General features: G+C 38.7%; 1 protein-coding gene across 1 annotated transcript; it reads left to right on the forward strand.

The window, feature by feature from the left end:
* Positions 1 to 5117: 5117 nt before the first annotated feature.
* Positions 5118 to 19121, forward strand: LOC149958298 (glucose dehydrogenase [FAD, quinone]-like). Its single transcript, XM_090165747.1, has 11 exons — positions 5118 to 5135; positions 5234 to 5333; positions 9161 to 9571; positions 10771 to 10902; positions 11762 to 11883; positions 12685 to 12855; positions 13358 to 13511; positions 13579 to 13712; positions 15001 to 15172; positions 16854 to 17070; positions 18878 to 19121. The coding sequence occupies exons 2-11, from the start codon at positions 5255 to 5257 to the stop codon at positions 19095 to 19097; spliced, it is 1812 nt and encodes a 603-aa protein (XP_090021873.1). The 5' UTR covers positions 5118 to 5135; positions 5234 to 5254; the 3' UTR covers positions 19098 to 19121.
* Positions 19122 to 21880: the final 2759 nt, after the last annotated feature.

Genomic DNA, 21880 nt, shown 5'->3' on the forward strand with positions numbered 1-21880 from the left:
ATTCTGGGTTGTATGTGGTATCTTCGTGCAGGGCCGGATTACCCAATAGGCTCACTTGGCCTGGTACTAGGGCACCAAGCCTACAAGGGGCACCAGGATGTTTCGCGAAAATATTAAAAGTACAAAAATTTTATCATTTACTTTTCACAATTTTTTTTTTCCGGAGTAATTTGAGTAAATGCGTCCACATTTCTCGATACCATGTAAAGCAATCATTTATTAACGTCACTAAAACACCCGCAAAGTCTACATCGAAATTGTATTTTCCAACCATATTTGTCAATTATAAATTGTGGGATCGCCACTGAAAGCAGGGGCGTAGGAACGTTCTAGAAGTTGGAGGGGGCAAAGATAAACGAAAAGGGGTCTGGAGAATGGTTTTTAATTTTTAATGGAGTGTAGCTTCTCCGAATGCATGTTACCACTATGTAAATGGGCGGGAAAAGACTGAAATTTAAACACAGTTGAGGTTCTATAAACTGTATATGCTTTTAAAATGATAATTTTAGACTTTTGAAGATTTCAACTGACTTAAAGGTTGGAGGGGGCAATAACATTAGTTGCCCCTCCCAGCAAAATTCTAGGGAGGGGCATTGCCCCCCCTGCCCCTCCCGGTTCCTACGCCCCTGACTGAAAGGGGGCACCAAAATTAGCCCATAGGGACTCACAAGGTCCTAATCCGGCACTGTCTTCGTGGGCTTGATGAGGATTCAGATGGGCTCAATTTTTCCACTAAACTTTGAAATGATCCAGGTTGTAAACTGTACCATGAAAATTTAGAACTGATTTTCCGTCACTTTACTCGGGAATATTTTTCCGCTTCCTAAAACACGTGCTAACAGTCCCATAGACAAGGGGGGGATTTCCGTGTTAAACCCCCTTGGTTGTAACTTTGGCTGTAATAAAATTTCACCTCCTTCTCGACCCCCCTTAGGTATTTTATATAGTTTGAACCCCTCCCTTGAAGGACTTCTGGCTACGCCACTGCGGGCTTATGTAGTCTCACCCTCAAATTGCATACGATTCTGTGACCCTTTAAACCGAATATAACCTTTATGCAAGACGAAATTTCTGAAATTCCTGTCCTAAAGCTTTTCTGAGAATTTCGTAGGCCTAACAAGGTGAAAGTAATACCAGAAGTATACATAATACCGGTATATCTGTTAGGAATATCCACCTACGTATCTGGCTTGAAACATGTACCCTTGGACGAATAATTACTGGACTCGAAACCAAATGGCGCGCTTGGAAAGATTTCTATCCAAATATTAAACACGTGACCAATATTAGCGGACGACGTTAAGCCTAGCGTTCTTAGCTCGTCACTGTCGTCAAAGCTTACACCTTTATAACAATTTTGGGAATGATATAATAAATGTATAAGTATTTTTGTTATTGAATATTTAAGAAATTCAGAAAATATAATGGATATACCTTCCAAATGCTTTTGGGAACCTGTTGAAGGTAATTGGTAGGCACAAATTATGAAGTGAACTACACATGCAAAACATTAAACCGAACTTCCTATTTAAATTAATTTAATCATTACCATTTCATTTTTATTCCAATATAATTATTACTAAGTAATCTAAAGCCTTTTAAAATCCCAAAAGCCTCACTTCTATTAAAAACGCAGAGTAGACGACGGAATGCGGGTCATCCAACATTTTTACGCACGTGTTTTGTATTTGGATATAAATATTTCGCGATTCTCTCGGTAGGAGCGCTGACGGGCGGTGCAAATTGTGGAAACGGGGATTTTGCTTAGGTTTCGAGTCCAGTAATTATTAGTCCAACATGTACCTACACAAGCTCCCGTTGATTTAAAAAAAAAACGTTTGGGAAGAAAAAATAATAAAATACCGTTGTATCTTTTAATACTATTTCATCGATAAAATTATGGTTTATTAATAGGTAAATAACCCCTCCGCGGTGTAATTTTAACATTTTACATCTTTAAGCGAGCTAATTGACTCTGTGAATTTTGAAATCCGCGATTCGACGGGAAATTCGCGGTCATCTTATTGGCTACTTCTCTTCAATGAGATATTTCATAAACTTCTGGTAATACGCAGCTGTTTAAGCTTGTTAGATAATTTAATTCCCGAGAAAAATCGAGGTTGATAAGAAATGTTTGTATATATTAAATTGTGCAAACTTGGCAAAGTTGCGTATCCGCAGACGATATAGATTTCAATACCTAAGCAAAAATTGAAATTTATGTTACAAACCGGTTTATCATTTAGGACTTATGCATAATTAAATTTATAAAGTTCCTGGCTCTTCAGTTCGTTCTTTTCTCGTTTTCGGGTCCATGCGGAGATGGTCTGCCTAAACTGACATTTTTGCATTTTAGTAAGTTTTTTTCTTGTTTTAAATTTTGAGGGTAATTTTTAAATTTTTTAAATCTTCAAAAATAATTTGCTACCTCGGTACCAAAATGTTAAGTTCTAAACGGAATATAACCTCTAGTATTTTTGTCACCCAGGACAAAGGGTTGAACGTTGTTGCGAAGGTGGTCACTGAAACTCCGTAATTGTTTATTGATCTGTTTTACGTTTCGTATAATTTTGAATATTAGAAACAATAATGAATTGTTTTATGCTTCGTGATAATGACTAACAAGGAGACATCCCGAGGTGTTTCAAACTCGGGGGCTTAGTAGACCTTCATGTAACTTGAAAGCTCCTAAAGGGAAAAGTTTCAATGGCCATTCGTTTTACCATGGCAACCAAAAATATTTTTCACAACTTAAATTTAAACTTTATCTACGTAAAATACCATTGCCATATTAAATAAATTCAAAATCTAAAATTTTCGTAAAACAATTGGGTAAAATTGATAAAATTGGGTAAAACCAATTAAATACAAACCGTAATTTTTCCATGCTTTTTTACGTAGAGAAAGTTAATTAAATTTGAGTTGTGAAAAACATTTTTGGTTGCCATGGCAAAACGAATGGCCATTGAAACTTTTCCCTTTAGGAGCGCTCAAGGTACATGAAGGTCTACTTAACAGGGTTGAAATGGAACCAACCACACAGGATATAACCATTATACGCTGTATTTTTACCAACCTTGGGATATAACCACCTTGTTAAAACCGGCTATAGCCACTTGGAAAAATCAATATTTTTTGTTTTTTTTTTTAAAAACATTTTTTTTCAATATTTTACTAAAATAATAGCTTTTATTTAGTTCAGCATTTGTTTCATATTTAAACAAATTGGGAGGAGTTCAAATTTACCTCTAATTGAGGGGGACAGGGGTAGGTTCAAAGTTCAAAAGTTCGCTGCCTCGCTTCGGTGACTCGGTTGGCACGTCCTTACAAAAACTAGGGGGCGAATAAAAAGAATTTAATTATTTAATATAGTTTTTTGCTTACTTTGTTTAGTTTCTAATTTACAACAATAACGGCAAACAATTTCCTACTTAGAAAGTTAATAAGAGGCTCTTTCCATGAGCGCACCCAGAGCGACCCTTCGGTGTCGACGCATCTGAACGGTCCTGAAAATTACGCGACGCGATATCGCCGCCTGTTTCCATTGTCGAATCGAACCCCCACTGATGAGTAGATCGCTCCATTTGTAGCGCTACTAACTGGCACTTTGAAGCATTTATCCTAATATTTTCTTTCTAGCCCAATGCGGTGGATTAAGTCAAACTCGACTTTCACCCAAACTAATTTGACTTACGCTTACGCCACAAATTTATACGTTCATATAAATGTAAATTTGACGGTGAAATTAGTGAAGCAGTTTGGATATATAATTCAGATTGTACCTGATCATGTGAGAAAAAGATAACGGATTGATATGTTCAGATAGAAATTAGAAGCGCTAGATTTACCAGTTATTTTTGAATTCGGAAATTGGCTAAGAGGCACACCGAGTATAGAAGGAATAAGGAGAGAAACACCCAAAATGTAGTGAGAACGATGCGATGACCGTTTCCAAGAAACAAAAACGAGCGATATTTTGTCCCCGGAACACCTCTTTTGTCGTGCCAAGAAGGTCGACCACTTTTATCGCACTAACCCGTTTCCATGACCGTTGAGATGCGTCGACACCAAAAGGTCGCTGTGGGTGCGCTCATGGAAAGAGCCTCTAACATAAGTAAAAGAGGCGGTTTAAATTTTAGCCGGCTTTTACCGAAAAAAACGGTTATAACCAATTAAAACCACTGGTCTGTATTTTTACAAAAAAAATCCGGCTTTTTTCAACCCTGCTACTTAACCTCCCGAGTTCGAAAAAAATCCGATCGGCGACAGAAGTGAGGGGGCAAGGAAAACGGCACCAGCGTGCGCTTCAACCTAGCTTCAACGGCGTTGGAAGACGTCAGTTTTAACTAGTTGTTAATTTTCTGGAAAAATAAAATGCAGAAAAATTTCCAGAAAAAAACAATTTGATTTAAATCATGATTAAATTCAAGATTTAAATCGAAAGTCAAATAAAGTTATTTAAAAAAATCATGGATTTAAATCACCCAATGTATTTCAATGGAGCAATAAAAAATGGCAAAAATTTAAAATGCGTAAAAAATCTGGTCAAACTAAAATATTAAATAGTAATTAAATTTAATTAAGATTTCATTTAATTCATGATTAGCTAACTGATAAAAGTAAAATATCCGTTAACTATACAGGAAAAGATCCATTAATTGTATAAAAATCAATAAATTCCGTAAAATCAAAAAAAATCCATTAATTTGATTTTTATTAAAAAAAATCAAAAAAGTGGCAACCCTGCCGGGTAGTTACAAAAAGATGGACACTTATCTCGTAAGTGATACGTTATAAATTTTTGTTAATACGGAATGTAACATATCATCCAAAGCCTACTGCGTAAATATTATAATAATAGGTTATTTATTATAAGTAATACATCAGTTTTGAGAAATTAGAACTTCGTTCCAATTTAGCTCGACGTTGGTAAATGTGTTATATTAGAGGAGTTAAGCGTCCATTTCAACTGAAACTTCAGAATGTTTTTATAACAAGTTAGCTTGACGATCCGTCTAGACGTTCCCGTTCGTAACGCGGAGCGCTAAACCTCTCCGAGTCTGTTTTTGACAAATTTGTCTCGTGATGGAAACTTCGGAAGTAGATGTTTGTGACAAATTTCGCAGGTGGTTAGGGTACGTAACTTCTACACATAGTTATGACGCGCCTAACCACAAAACGTACAAAACTCTTCGTAAGCAACGGCGCAATATAAGATGTTTCTCGTTTCTAGGCGCTGTTCAGACTGCAAACCATGAAGTTGCTGCTGATAGTCTTGTGCGCTGTCGGTGCGCACGCGGTGACCAAACATGAAGAATACGATTATATTATAGGTAAGTGTTGTTAGATGTTACGTAAGTCTGTGATGCCAATTTTGCTCTGTTTAAGAGCAAATTCTATTTTTTGGGGTAATCGAATGGAATATTGCTTTTCTAGTCACGTGAAATACCAAATCAAATATTTGGAACGTCGAATAGTTTGCTCGAATATTTTTTAATGCAAAAGCAGAGCCAGATAACTGATCAAATACCAAATAATATTTCGAATACCAAATAACGTGACGTATTTAGTTTAACAGTGTTAGTTTTAGTATTACTTTGTTGCTCTAGGAAACCCTCCAAGGCTCAATAGTCTAGCCAATAAGAGACCTAACAGCTGACTGAGCAGCACGACACTAGGCGCGAAACTCGAAAATCAAGAAAATCCAAGCACTTATTCGACCAGTTTTGCAAACTATTTGAAATACTTTCTCGAACGTTCAACTATTTAATCAGGACCAACGAATATTCGCGAACATTTTCAATGTCTATTCGATCGAATTATTTGGTGTGAAAATTTTCAATGCCTATTCGATTTGGTATTCGGTCGAATTATTTGGTGTGAAAATTTTCAATGTCTATTCGATTTGGTATTCGATCGAATTATTTAGTGTGAACATTTTCAATGTCTATTCGATTTGGTATTCGATCGAATTATGTGGTGTAACCGAATATCTTGCACACTCCTATTCTTAAAATCTCCGTCTTATTGTAATGGCGGAGTTGACCTATTTCCAAAAATTAAAATAAATTTATCGCCTGTAAAAAAAACCACACAATGTTAGTAGTAGTGGTATAAATCGACAGACATTTTACAAGATAACGCTATTAGATACCGATTTTTAAACACCCGAAGTCAGCAGTCTGAAACATAGAAAGTTTCAATTTTTCCAAGGCCTCAAAAAATATCCATTTTCAGTTTTTTTATGTTTACCGGAGTTGAACCTTATTTATAAATTTAAATAAAGAGCGTTTCAAAAGGTTATGCAAAATTTTTAAGGAGTTGTAGGGTGAGTTGAGAAATATGCCTGTTTTTATTCCCATTTTCCTACGATGAGTTAAAAGAGCGCCAGAGAAATTCAAAGTGTGGCCTACTAGCCCCTGGAAGTAAGCTGCAACAAGTGCAAAACCAAGTAGCAGGGAAACGCGAACATTAAGGTTTGGGTTCGTATGATAGGTAAAAAGGACTTTGTAGACAAATCGAGGTAACCAGCGTAAAAAAGGAAACTTAAACAGTATTTAAAGTACCTGCTGCTTGGTTTTGCGCTTGTTGCAATTTTTTATAATTAACCGAAATTAAAGTCTGATATATAGAAATTACGTTAATAACAATGTTATTATAGTTAAATTAAAATTAAAAAAAACAGTGCGAATTTCAATAGTCTGATTTCGTACCAAAATTTGGATTTAAAATAATAAATTAATATTAATAATTTGAAAAAAAATTTCTTTCAACGTTATCGGTGCTTTGGGATTTCCAGTGATATTTGGCAGTTGAAACAAACTGTGAAATCGAAATGTATATGTAAGTGTATGTAAATGTAAAAGTGGTGGGGAAAGCGAACATAGCGAGGTTAAGAGAGCTGTGAGTATTATCTAAACAGAAGCTTATGATTTCGTGTGCCCTGGTTTACCGCATATGTATCTCCTTCTATACTCGACTCGTACCTATTTTCGCCTTAATTATACAAGGCTTAGGCGCATTTCGATTTGGACCAGTATTTAATTTATTTATAAATTAATGTATTTTCTCAAAAAGCCCGCGTGTCATAAATGGGCTTGGTGCTGCTCTGGGCCCAAGTTTACTTTAATGAGTGCAACTGCACTCGGGACAATAGCAATCCTCGATCGTTTCCCATCTGCCACCACTCTATTTTATAACTCTTGGCTTTTTAGGCCAAAGGGCCTATTTTACAATATTTTGTCATGGAAAAATTTGAGACCAAATTATTATTATTTTTTCCTAGCATTACTATACTTTAAATTGTGTCCTACATTAAGTTTTACCTAAAATTAAATTCAATTAGAATTAAAAACCCAGAGTTTTAACAACCACCTAGTATTACACAAAATGTGACAGTATGCAATATGAAGTTTAGTCCGTGGTCTAAAATATTCGAATTCAAAAGTAGTAAAGCCAAAAAAAAGAAAATGATAATGTGTTGTCGTTCTTCTAACTTCTAAATCGCTTTGCTTATAGTCTCTCTATAGTATAGAGAGACTATAAGCAAAGCGATTTAGAAGTTATAGAGTCTATACACTCTTTTACGCGCCTTTATTTCCCCCCTCTTACTTGCGTCCCGCTCGTCAGCCATTGCCTCTGCCCTCAGCGGGGAGTCTAGCATCCACCCTTTGGGTATCCGTAATGGAGGATAGGGCTGAAAGGTAGAAAACCAAACATGGACGCGCCCAGGAAAATACCGCGAAAAAGAGTGTATAGTTACAAATATTACCCACTTATAGTATATTTAAAAGACAGTTGGCCTACTTGAACAGGCTAAATAATGGTGGAATTAATGGTGTGATATTAGGCGTGGATGTAGCTTTATTCTGTACAAGCTACAAGTTCCCTCTTCACGTTTTCAGTGGGTGGCTTAACATCTCTATTGTTTTTTTAAAGGGAGTTTGAACTATCATATTTAATAAATAAACAAAATCAGCTAGGCTAATCACGGACATTCAATATACAGGACGAGTCACTGAATTGAAAACTTCGCAGCGAAACGTCCCACGTCTCAGCGGATACTTTTCGCGCCAAGAGAGTCGATGTAAACAAACCGTGACGTCACGATTTTGAAAGCACATGTAAAAGTCGTCTACTTTGCTCGCTTTGCCTACAAATGAAGATATATTAATTTTAGAATTTAAAATAAATTATCCTAATAATAAATTAGTAAAGAAAAGTTTATTACTCGGCGAAGCAAATAATTTGAAAGGAGAGGAACGAGTATTCAATAAAGTAAAGAGATCGCAACGAAAAAGTCTAAGCCTAGGGCTCATTTTCTAACAAATTCAGGAGAAACCATTCCTACTATAGAGTAGTGTCAGTGCTACATCACGCAACGTCACCCATTCTTTTTCCTATAGAGAAAAAAACGCGCCTAAAATGGCGGCCATGGCCAAAGCTACGAGGTGATACTACTCTATAACCAAATGTGTGTTATTGTGGAGCATTCATACGCAAACTAATTTAAAAAAAATTGCACAACAATCTCTTATAAATGGTTTATTGTATCACCACCATACCTGTTTCTACCTGGCGATCCATTCTTTACCTAAATGATAATGATTTCGTAGGTTTTGAAAATGGTACAAAAAAACTTTTTCCTTGCTCTTCATAAAAAGCGAGTCATTTTTACAGCTCCCATTAACACATCTTTTAGCTTTTCCCATTGTTAAACGTATCTGGGATTAACTTATCAACAAAATAATGAAACATTTACAAGACAATAGTAAAAGGCTAAAGCTCGCCTAATTAACACTCGGCTCCGCCATTTTGTTTGTTTACATCGTCTCTCCTTTTAACTGATAAATTTTGTTTCAGTACTGCCATATTTTGGGACAAGTAAGGCGAGAATAAAAAACATGGGCGACTCCATTCAGTGACTCGTCCTGTATATTGAATGTCCGTGGGCTAATGGGGGATCAACGAATTTTAGATTTCTTCCACCAGGTTGAACAAAAATCTATATGTGAGGGGCGCTAATTACGTTAAAAACAGGTCGTAGCGCAGGTTTACAGATGATTTTTCGGTTTGTTTTATAATCCCTGGACACACGCGGTTGAGATTTCTTTGGGAAACGGATTCAACTTTTATTAATTATTTTCGTTGTCAATTTTAGTCGGAGGAGGTTCATCTGGCGCCACACTGGTAGGGCGTCTCTCCGAGGAAGAGCAAATGAGCGTGGTTCTGCTTGAAGCGGGTGGCTACCCCAGTGCCTTCAGCGACATTCCCCTGCTGGCGTCCAAGCTGATTGGCTCCGACATCGACTGGAAGTACACCACCGTGCCGCAAAAGAACAGCTTCTTGGGGACCGTAGATCAGAAGGCCAGGTGGCCTCGCGGGAAGGTCCTTGGTGGTACCAGTATCCTGAACGCCATGAACTACGTCCGTGGTAACAGAAGAGACTACGACCATTGGTTGGCAATGGGCAACGAAGGCTGGGGCTACGAGGACGTGCTGCCCTATTTCAAGAAGTCCGAAGGGTTCAGAGTGCCCAATTCCCCCCGGGTCAGTCCCGAGGAACGAGCCAGTAAGAAACTCGTTGAATCATTGTCAAAAAAACCTTGATCTCTAGTACCGGGCTTAACTGTTAGATGGTGTCCCCTTGGTATCGGAATGACTGTCTGATTGTCTGCTATTTAACAGCTATTTCACTGGGATAGGAAGGCTCGTTTATTCTTATTAACGTACTTTGATTCCGTCAAGGTCAAATCGTCTTGTTTGACTACGCTGAAATTTGACCTTGGGGGAATCGAAAGACGCCGTCCACCTTTCAAGGGTCTCTTAAGCTGGGGTTTGTATAACGCATTTTTACCGCATGCTGCTTGTCCTTCTTTACAGCATCTTTCTTATTATATATATATAATATTGTCAAGCATTGTTGATTTAAAAGAAATCGTAAAACATGTTGTCAATTTTGGTCGTATGTAACAATAACATAACTAATTCACACGGAACATGCAATAAACGGACCCAAAAATTCCATGATCCTTGAGCTATTGAGGAATTCAAAATCTGCATCACTAACTTCCGTTTCCCATCAGTAAAGCTGATGACGCGTTTTTCATCACGGAGTTGGAAGTGACGTAAATTACGTAACATCCCGTGGACAATTAGGTTTCATTAAAGAAAATGCTTTTATGGCATACTTATGAGTTATTATGTTTCATGTGATTTGGTGTATTACTTCATGCTAAGCCCGAAACGTAGGCCTGCCTAAATTTCATAATGTATGGATATTCGAGATATTTGAATATTGTCCAGCAATGTTGATTTAAACATATTGTGAATTTTGAGTTGTGCTATGATGTACAACTTGACGCTCCGCCCACAACTTAGGCGCGCCAATATTTAACACAATAATATTCGTCTATGAATATTGTTCAGCAGCGTTGCCTGAACTTTGAGCTCTACAACTATGATGTACTACTTCACGCTCCGCCCACAACTTAGGCACGCCTACATTTCATAATTTAAGAAATAGTATAACATATTGTCAACTTTGAGCTCTACAACTATGATGTACTACTTCACGCTCCGCCCACAACTTAGGCACGCCTACATTTCATAATGTAAGAAATAGTATACCATATTGTCAACTTTGAGCTCTACAACTATTATGTATTACTTCACGCTCCGCCCACAACGTATGCACGCCTACATTTAAGAATATTCGTAATCTATGAATGGCGTTAAATATCAATATGATAATATCTTATTTTCTTCAAGCGTATCACAGCGAAGAGGGGCCGCTTACTGTTTCTTGGCCCGTCTACTCCACACGCCTCCAAGATGTCTTCTTAGAAGCTGGATACTCTTTTGGTTACGAGTTTCTGGATTATAACAGCAAACATCAAGCCGGTATGTTTCTAAATTTTGATGCCGTCATACGCGTAACGATAATATTTAGAAAAGAAACAGTAGACGAAATTTGAAGTAAACCAAATTCATCCCAACTAACTTTGTGTTTTTCAAAAATAAAATGATATGAGATTTTAATTTATGAAACAAAGTAAACCTAAAGCGCAATGCGGCAGAACTCACGATGGGCTAATTTTTAAATTATATTCACTAATAATATTAATTATTACGGTATATTAGATATAATATTGTTACATAAGTGTGACACTTCGTATTCTTCACATGCAAAGGTTTTACTGAGTGCTATTCACGAGACAGACTGCATTACGGGCTTCGGCGCAGTTTTGCGTCCGCTTGCTAACGCGTCACACGTAGCCTTTGACAGCGCCACGCTAGGGGGAGATTTTCTTCTTGTGATGACGTCACTCCGTTACTAGCTCTCAGTAAAATATTCCCCAAAGTGACAAACTTGAAATTAGGGGCAGTCCGGGGGTCATTGACTCTCAAAATAAATGCTTAGACCCTTGAAATAAATCATTCAAAGAGGGGTCGAGGGTCACCAGGACCCCAAATGATATGAAAAACGTGTAAGATAATTTTACGATATATCATAAACTATATGCTTTTCCTGTCGTTTCTGCATATATTTATTTAATTTCCACTACCCCATTTCACTTCCTTACGAGTCAGTGACCCTCATGAAACATAGACATGAGGGGGGTCGGGGCTCCGAAGGACCCCCGTCAAAAATACCCCTCTATTTGCAAGTCTGGGAACGTGGTACTGTTGTTAAAAAGAGTTAAAAAATCTGTCGCAACATTTATGGCCTTGATAATGTTATTCGATTTATTTTTTCCAGGTTTTTCGCCGAACCAAGCCACTATCAGAGATGGTTCCAGGTGTAGTACCGAAAAGGCCTTCCTAAGGCCAGCTTATGGCAGACCTAACTTGGAAGTTGTAACGTACGCTCACGTTACCAAGGTAAACAAGTTTTTTCCCTTACCTTTCTTGCTATTACATCTAGCATTATTAATATGATAGCAATAAGTATGACACTTCCTATTGTTTAACTGCAAATTTTATCAACGGCACTGACACACTCGGGCCAGCTCCGAGCCTCTGACTAGACCTTGCAACCGAACTGACTTATACATTATCGTCCTTGGTAGTAGTATATTTCGCCTTGGGCTTATTTAGACAGGGGATCTGCGTTGAACCTAGGAGCAAAAGTCGTACATTTTCTTGCGTACATTTTTCATTCGTTAGACGCTTTAGCGCCTGCTGCCGTCGGAAGGGAAAATTTCGGAAATAGGTGGGTTTACTGATGTATAACTGCCACTGGGTAGTAAGTCATAGGGGCATGGCGATGTTAGGATTTTGTTTTTAATTTCAGAAGTTCTTGAGATGGCGCCACTAGTACGTTTTCGCTACAATTTAGCAACTATTGGCGCCATCTCTCGATTGAAAGAAGCTAAAAAATCCGAATTTTTGCTTACCCCTGTAAAGAAACCTCGGCGTCGAACGAACTGTAAACCGACCTATTGTCTTCTCCCTGCCGGTAAAACGTTCAGCGTAAAGGCTCGTCCAATGAAAACTGTACGCAACACTGCGTTAGCGTGTTTAAAGGCTAGCTGCGTTCTCCTTGAGTTTGTTGCTTCTAGGTTGAACTAACCTTGATTGTGACTATGGAAATGAGTTCGATGATATTTATTTTTGTCATACTTACTGGTATTGTGTTACCTATACTTCTAGTATAACGTTAATTATTAATTGTTACAACAGATTCTCTTCGATGACAATAACCGGGCCATTGGTGTCCAATACGAAATTGATAAGAAACCTTACGTAGTCCACGCTAAGCGTGAAGTTATATTATCAGCTGGAACTATTGAGTCGCCTAAACTATTGATGTTATCCGGAGTTGGACCCAGAGAACACTTGGAAAGTCTAAACGTAAGTTTTCAAAAGCAAACAGAAGTTTTAAAACAAGTTTTTAAGAACGGCCGGTTTTTGTGACCAAAGCTTTAAATATTAAAATTTATTATATTTGAAATATCGTTATTCTTATAAATTATATACGCCTGAAAATTCGAAATTGAGTAAAATATGAATAGCTTAACGTCACAACGCAAGATTTAACAAGTTGGTAAGCCAAAATATACCTCTCCTCGAAATAGTTTCTAATTCTCAGTGAAGCGTAACATGTATCTGTGGTTCTCTCGTAGAACACTCACTTGTCGTGCAGGAGGGCTCGGGTTCGAATCCCGTCCGATACTAACGCAAGTTGAAAAAATTTATACCACACCCTAATTCTAAGAAACTGCGAACGCAGTGATTACACTCTGCCCCGAAAATGCTTACGCGTTCGCAGCCCAGACAGACAACCCACAGACACGCTAGGAGAGGTAAAAATGCAACTTACAGATAAGGTAAATTTATATAATTTTTTTTTCAGATTCCAGTGGTGGCGGACATCCCAGCGGTGGGCCAGAACTTACAAGAGCACGTAGCAGCTGGTGGCGCCACCTTCCAAGCTAATGTCAGCGAGGCCATCAACCATCTGTGGTACTCGATGGAGTATTTTATGGAACAATACCGAAGTGGCAAAGGTTGTTCGTCACGTCTTACTTTGACTATTTGGTAATTTATATTAATGATATTATTGTGGCGCAACAGGACCCCTGACGGTACCTTACGGGCTGCAAGGTTTGGCTTTCCTGAAGACGAAATTCGCCAACTTGTCTGATGACTACCCTGACATTCAGTTCACTTACGTCACGAGTATGGGTGGTGGACTCTTCGTCGATAGGGTGACTTGATTTCTTTAACATTATTTCTTAGAAAATAAGGTGGGCCTAAATCGAACTTAAATTTTTCTTATCAAATTTATTAGTTACTATTTTAAAGATAATAATTTTTTTAAATTTGTGCTAGTAAGTTTTATTTTGAAACTACTTTTTACAAAACTTCTTTCTATAAAATAATCCCCAACTGTCTTGCCCCCCTGCCGAATATTTCTGCCAAAACATTGATGACGGCTTTAGCAGTATAACTAGTGCTTTAAACCAAAGTCGGATATTTGATTTTTGATCCAAAGATAACAGATTTTTAAAGTCAGTTCAGATATCGGATTTTGGTTTTGACGTCATTATCTGCCCAGATCATATTTCCTTCTCAGTTTGAAAGTCGGATAAATATCTATCCGTGATAAATGTTTGTTTTTTTTTAATCTATCAGATCGGCTATCCGAGTATCTGTGGCACCTAGGAGCAACAAACGCAAGGAGAACGCAGCTAGCCTTTAAAAACGCTAAGGCAGTGTTTGTACAAATTTCATTGGACGAACCTTCACGCTGAACGTTTTACGGAAAGGGGGAAGACAATTTCCGAATTTTTCCTTTCCGTCTAAGTCTAACCAATAAAAACTGTACACAAGAAAATGCACGGCTTTTGACGGGTTGCGTTCTCCTTGCGTGGGGTGCTGAGTTTGTTGCTCCTAGGTGGCACTATCGGATGAGTTCCAGCATATCGACCTTGACCTCTACATTTTTTGGCAATTTATCGACAACTTATTTTTTTAAAGAAACCTAGTATTATTTTATCAACACCTGCCATAGTTGAAAAAATATATATACAATTTTTTTTAATATAGAGATAACAGCTAAGAATGTCGATCAGTTACGGCTTACGGATATTTAAAAGTTACCGATCAGATCAGATCTAATTTCTTATCAGATATTGAAATTAAACCTAACAGTTTACGAGTTTTAAAAGCAGATATCGAAATCACATGTAGAATAAGATAATATCAAAACTTTAAGCACTAGTAAGTCTAGTCTAGGTAGCAAGAACTCTGTATTTGACTTTGATGGGGATATTATGAAAACACCTATGGTAGTTACTATAGCACGTTTTCCCAATTTCGTGGAGAGATTTGTTTGGCAACTTCGTAAAGTGCCACAGCATCCTTTGAAAAATTCTGCCCGAATAACCGATTCAACCAATAAAATTCTGGAAACTAGCGCAACTAACTGTGAAAAATATGAAATTAGGTGGTATTTTATTAACCATTTAACTATAGCAAATTGAACCCTTTTAGCTTTTCGGTCGCCAACCTGTAGCTGGTATCGACATGTACAGCATAGGACCCATTCTGCTCAGGCCTAAAAGCATCGGTTACATTGCACTGAACAGCACCGACCCTTACGACCAACCAATCATCGACCCGAACACTTTCGGCCACGAAGACGACTTCAAAATATTAAAAGAAGGTAAAAGAGTGTTTCCAAGAAAGTATTAATTTATACTAAGGGAGAATGACTCTATGTTGAGACGATTCTTAGCGTTGCTCCCAATTCCCGTCATGCTCTAACAGTACGCTCCTCCCCCTAACAAATTATACAATCCGCCCGGTAGCTTATGGGTTCCCTATAACTGACATCTTCAGACGCAATTTAGGCACAAGTCGGTGACGATTTTCAACCCCTCCTCTCTTTCGTGTATGGGGGAAATTCGACTATGATTCCCGAGAATCGTGTCAACTAACAAAGTTATTCTCGCGCAGTAGAAATAAATGAATTCTTGGTGTTTCTTACGTTAAAAAGCCTTATTTTCCTTGATTCAAAAACTAATGTTGATATTTAGTAAGATTTTTCAACGTAAACGATACATAGGCTGCCTTCAGTAACTCTAAAAATGCTCAGTGGTCAGCGGTTTTTTACTGAACGGGTTTTTTGACTTCCGGTTTTGACGTCACGTTGAGTAACGAAGCCATCGGCTGTAAGAACAGGTATTTCCGTTGCTCAACGGTCACGTGACGTCAGAGCACGGTGTAAGGCTAGCTGCAGACGCCGCAACAGACGATATTTAAAAAAAAATACAACAAGCGTAAATAGTAGTCAACGGTTTCAACCAGATCCTACGTCACGTTAGCAACAGTCTCAACGATAATAATTTTTTTAGATACTTCGTTGACAGTTACTTAACTCAGTCATAATAACAGGGAACATGTGAGCAGCACCATGTTCACCTCTTGATTCCCGGGCGAAAAACCATGCCCGTCTCCCTTTTCCCGTGTAATATGGGGGAAGACACTTCGGTACTATAACTCACCAGGAGACATCCCGAGGTGTTTCTCCCTGATTTTTTTCAAACTCGGAGGTTAAGTAGACCTTCATGTACCTTGAAAGCTCCTAAAGGGAATAGTTTCAATGGCCATTCGTTTTGCCATGGCAACCAAAAGTGTTTTTCACAACTCAAGTTCAAACTAGTATGGGAAAATCTCGGCTTTACCGGAAATTCGTGCTAGTATTTTTCCGCCAAATGTAATAGATATTTTGCCTTTCTTAACCTGCAACTGACATAGTGAGTATAGCCAGGGCTAGATTAACCAATAGGCCGACTAGGGCTGAGCCTATGGCACCAACAGTGGCGTAGCTGAGAACTAAGAGGCCCCCCCTCTTTATTTATTTTTATGGTTAGCGCCCCCCCCCCTGAAGCTCGAGGCCCCCCGCACAGCGGGCCCTGCGGACCATCAGCTTCGCCACTGGGCACCAAGACTACAAGGGGCACGCGAGTGTTTCAAAAATATTAAAAGTACAAACATTTTCTCATTTACTTTTCACAATTTTTTTTCCGGAGTAATTTTTGTAAATGCGTCGACATTTTTCGATACCATGTAAAGCAATCATTTATTAACGTCACTAAAACACCCGCAAAGTCTACATTGAAATTGTATTTTCCATCCATTTGTCAATAATAAATTGCGAGAGCGCCTACGCCACTGAAAGGGGGCACCCAAACTAGCTTGGGCCTAGTATAGCTCAAGCTCTCTCTGTGTCCGTGTAGGCTGAGAACATTTAGCAGTAATCATAAAAACAGAGGCTATAGTCGCGGCTACGTATTCTCTGGGAAACTGAATAGATTCTTGACAATAATATCGTAATTGTGTAGGTTTCCGACTGGCTTTGGCTGTTGGTTTGTCTCCTCCCTTCCAACGATACGACGCCAAACCCATTTTGAACGTTTGCAACGTAAAGTTCGAGTTTGGAAGCGAAGAATACTTGAACTGTTGCGTCAGAACCTTCACCGCTCCGCTGTACCATCCCATTGGCACTTGCAGAATGGGACCCGACGGAGATACTAATTCAGTCGTTGACCCTCAACTCAGGTAAAATATTTACGGTGGACTAACAACATGTTACTCTTATCGGCTATGTCCTCAACTAGGCATTTCTCAAAACATTGCCTGAAGACCTTTTCACACGAGCCAACTTTTCAAATCAAAATGCTGAGTCAACAAAAATGGATCAGTGATCCATTTTTTTCTCGCGTACTTTTTTGGTGGATCAACTCATCGAACTTTTATTCACACGAACCAACTAGTTGACTCAACTCAAGTTGACTCATCTAGTTGGATCAAAATGTTGGCTCGTGTGAAAAGGCCTTTAGTTAATTAATTAAACAGGCCTCCAGCAAGGGGGTAACTTTTAAATTACACCCCAAAATTCGTTATAATTAAGAAGTTTGCACTTTGCTTGCAACACCATTTTTTTGGTTGGTCACGTTTCTTCGTTGCGTTTTTGGAATTTGAATCCTTACAAATGAAATTAGAAGCTGACGTTCTAATATACAGAAATGAATCGTCTTTATACCCATCGTGAAATTTGGGCCTCGAAGTACTTAAAATTGGTGAATTGGTCGATCCACTTGTTTTTCAAAGAGTGAAATATATATAATCGACCGAATTGAGTCTAGGTGGCGTAACGGCGCTAGCTTCTCCGAGTTAGCGACTGTGATCTAGCGTCTGTTACAAAAAATTAAAAAGTCATAAGAACGTTTATTTTTAAACAAACTTATCGAAATATAAGCAAACGATGCAAAAATTATATTAAAGTATCATTATTTCTAAAGTCAAATTTACGAATAACGTATAGATGTATACTTCTATCGTAAGAGATTTGTTATATACACTTCTGGTTCAACGTTTAACTTCTGGTGTAACACGCATTTTTGAAATTATTTATACCATTGGTCATAGAGCTAACACTTTAGGAATTAACACTAAAACAACTGCAGCGACACTAAGTCTATCTAAATTATGCCTTATTTTTCAGCGTTTAAGTGAACTGAGCAGTGAGCCCGTTTTTATGCGAACGTAGTCCATTATCGGATTAGTAGTCCCTGAATAGACCCATGTTGGAAGTTGGGGGGCCGAAAATTTACATTTTTACCTGGAAACTCAGCATTTTAACGGAACATCCGTTTCCTTACTTCCGCCTGTATATTTCAATGGCGGTCACGTGGTTCAAAACGTCACAAACAGGATGTTCCGTCCACAGGTCTCACTTAAGCCTCGTCTGCGGCCCCTCTTTTGTTATGGGTCTATTATTAATTTTTACAGGAATCCATACCTATACTTGGAATGCTTATCCTACCACACGTACGAGATAAAAAATCCCCTCTCACGTTGTTGTTTGTTAAGTTAACATAGTGACGTCAAAAAACCCGTCAGCCACATCGAGACGAAAACCTGCCGCGATAAGCATTCCAAGTAAAGGTATGGATTCCTGTTTTTTACCATAAAGTAACACCATCTAAATAACTATTCTTGCACATAATGTTTTTCGCAAAGTTATTTTTATTCGTGAAGTTTTTTTTCTTTTTCGCAAAGTTAACTTTTGCAAAGCTATTTTTTTATTTTCTTAATTTTGACCTAAATAGCGTGCCATAGTCGTATGTTAGCCCTTTTGGCTGGACTTTAGTAAAAGTTTCTAAGGTAACTCCCCATAACTGATTAAAACGTAAAATATCTAAATAGCACCATGTAGTGGTGACTATCTGAAATATAATAACCCTTATGGAATCTAAGTGGAAGCTAACGAACTTCATTAACTTCTGATCTAATTATCTTACCGGTTTAAAGGATCTTGAATAACGGAAAGACTGTGATATTTAACCGTGTATTTCTATGACAGGGTGAAAGGACTGAATGGTTTGCGAGTGGTGGACAGTTCCATTATTCCCGGTTTCGTATCTGGCAACACCAACGCGGCGGCCATCATGGTGGCCGAGAAAGCTGCGGATATCATCAAGGACTCTTTTTACCAGTTCGTCAAAGACGACAAGTTCAACTTGTCTCCAGCCACCGAAATCAACGTCAACACAGCCGGCACTGTAGAAGTGGTCTCCTCGTAATAAATCATTTTGGTTCTTTTATTTAAAATTGGAATTCTTTATTTACACACATATTTACACTTTCACAAATAATAATATTATATGACTAACAAACTATGGCTTGAGAAGCAACCTCGGTTCAAAAGCGCGCCTTATGTAAATAAATTTATCTTAAAGGGGAACGGTCAAGCTTTATCCAGTTAAATAGCCCTATAGCCCATTAAAAACTAAAATTTATGGCGAAAACCGCATAAAAAGATATTGAGTGGTTAATTTTTAATAAAATAAACAAATTTCGCGAAATCGAAAAGCGCGCGTCCGTCGCGACAAATGGTGAGAAGTTGGTGATACAGAAAAACAACGTAAAAGCGCGCGCTGCTGAAGACGCAAAAAATATGTTTTGCGCGCGCGGCGCGTTTCAGTTATAAGAGATCTAAGCCTAAATTGCGCGATTTTAAAAGTTAGGAAAGTTCGCAAATCGCTCATACGGGGTTAGGGGCTCTGGCGGCATCCCCTAAGATGGCGGTGAAAATTCAAACCCAAACACCTGGCGTTATTTTTCGTTTCAACCTTTTGGGCCAAAAGCTATTTTTTCAAGACAAAAAAAGGTACGTGTTAGTATATTGAACGTCTTGTTGATCTTTTGATACGGAAATAAGGCCATATTTGGAAAAGCTTGGCCGTTCCCCTTTAAAAAAAATTTAGTCATGACCGGGTTCAATCCCAGTTTGTGGCACTGGGTGAAAACAATTCCTTTTGCGTTGAGTTTGCAAGTTCTCTTCCCACTGGTTAAAGGGGTTTTCCCCAAGTTCTTCGGTTTCCTCTTTCCATGAAACATTGTAGAGGTTAACGGTAATAGTTAGTGTAGAGAGCTGTTGGCTAGCGTGGAATGAAGGGCTTGCCACCACCCTCCTACGCATTGTAAGCCGGCCACCTGAATTCATGGCTTTAAACGTCGCTAGATGACTTGGGCCTAGCGTGGTGCTTTGGGTAGTAGCCTAGCTGATTATTACCTCTCCGAGGGGACTATGTACCCTAGGAGGGTTTTTACAATCACCGTGTCTGTCTGTCGGTCTGGGCTGCGAACGCGTACGCATTTTCGAGGCAAAGTGTAATCACGCAGTTTCTTGAAATCACTGAATAGTTCTTTTTATAAATTCAGATACGCTTGCCGAACTTGTTTTTATGTTGCTCTTACGTCACGAAGTCATAGCTTTATTATGATAAAATACGCGAAAAAGTAGATTAGTCCATAATTAAAAGGGATAATATATCTAAATCCTAAACAAATTTGAAGAAATTAAAAAACTTACTAATAACTCGTACCGATAGGTCTTCGAGCGAATCTCGGATCAAATAGATCTTCGAGTAATAAACTACATAAAAACTAAATAAAATAGCCAGAAATTCCAACGGTAGACAGGTTTCGTTCTATTTGGAACTCATCAGTACCGAGCGGGAAATCTGGCTGGTGACTGTTATATCGAAAAGAGAAACTAAGCCTAAACATTAAAAATTTCAAAACGCGTTGCATAGTAACGGATAGCCGAAAAGGGGGGAGTGTGGTGGAGAATAGTATATACGATAAGTTAAGTTAGAAGAGACCACCTATGGACTGTGAGAAGGATCATAAAATACGCGAAAAAGTAGATTAGTCCATAATTAAAAGGGATAATATATCTAAATCCTAAACAAATTTGAAGAAATTAAAAAACTTACTAATAATAGCTTTATTATAATAGTTTCGACACGCGCGGTTTGCACGCGCACGTGAAAATCTGAGGTTTTTCGCGCCCTCGTAATATTACCAAAGTTAAAGATGTGACGTAGTAGCTACATTCAAACAAGAAGGCCACGTTAATTTATAAAAACCCCTATTAGGGAAAAAGCTTCTCTTTTTCTTTCGCCCCGATGGGGGCTTGTTTGTTTTAGTATGGGGAAACAAAATTCGCGTAAGTGGCATTCCCGTGGCTCGGGAAATTCTCCGACTTCCAAAAAGCTTTCTTCACGTCGCAATTCGCTGGCGAAATTAGCGGCTTACGGCTCGGACGATAACACGTCTGACGCTGAGGTTTCTGGTTCTGTGGTCATTGTCCCGGCCATGTTTACCGTGCACTCTGCTGATTCCTCACCTGTTACGCCGAGGGAGCTATGTGCCGCTTTCGATTCCACGAAGGTTGGTAAGGTTGCAGATTTGCGTTTTCTTTCTGACGGTCGTTTCTGTGCTCAGCCGGTTTCCGCAAAGGAAAGGCAAGCGCTTTTAAATCTTCCTACGTCGGTTTGTGGTCTTACCTTCACTGTCCAGGAAGAGTTGCATCAGCACCTTTATCGTCGTAAGCTAATTTATGTCCCGGTTTCATATCTCCCAGATTATCTGACCTCGGAACTTCGCACGGATGGAAATGGTTTTCCACAAGAGATTCGGCGTCTTGGGGCTAGTAGCAAGCTTGTCCTTCTTGGCTTTTCTTGTGAGTCTGATATTCCCGATTATGTCTATATTTATTGTCAACGGTTCGCGGCGCTTCCGTTTGAGGAGCGTCCGTTGAAATGCCGGAACTATCTTCGCTATGACCATTCTAAGAATAAATGTCGTTCGGAACAGCAGTGAGCTAGGTGTGGGGGGGGGGCATGAATCCTCTGGCTGTTTGGTGTCTCCAATGTGTTTCCTGTGGTGGTGATCATGTTGCGGCTTCTCGAAGCTGTTGGGTTTTTAAGCGGGAATTGGACGTTAAACGTCTCCAATCAGAACGCCGGATTTCGTTCCCGGAGGCCCGTGCCCTTTACTCCTACGCTGGGGCGGCGAA

This window comes from Leiobunum rupestre, chromosome 2, assembly GCF_980474605.1.
Source record: "Leiobunum rupestre chromosome 2, qqLeiRupe1.1.hap1, whole genome shotgun sequence".
NCBI lineage: Eukaryota > Metazoa > Arthropoda > Arachnida > Opiliones > Sclerosomatidae > Leiobunum > Leiobunum rupestre.

Coding starts and splice junctions, on each gene's coding strand:
- LOC149958298 (XM_090165747.1), top strand. CDS start 5,255: ATGAAGTTGCTGCTGATAGTCTTGTGCGCTGTCGGTGCGCACGCGGTG. Junction 5,334..9,160: donor AGAATACGATTATATTATAG/GTAAGTGTTGTT, acceptor TGTCAATTTTAG/TCGGAGGAGGTTCATCTGGC. Junction 11,884..12,684: donor CGTACGCTCACGTTACCAAG/GTAAACAAGTTT, acceptor TTGTTACAACAG/ATTCTCTTCGATGACAATAA.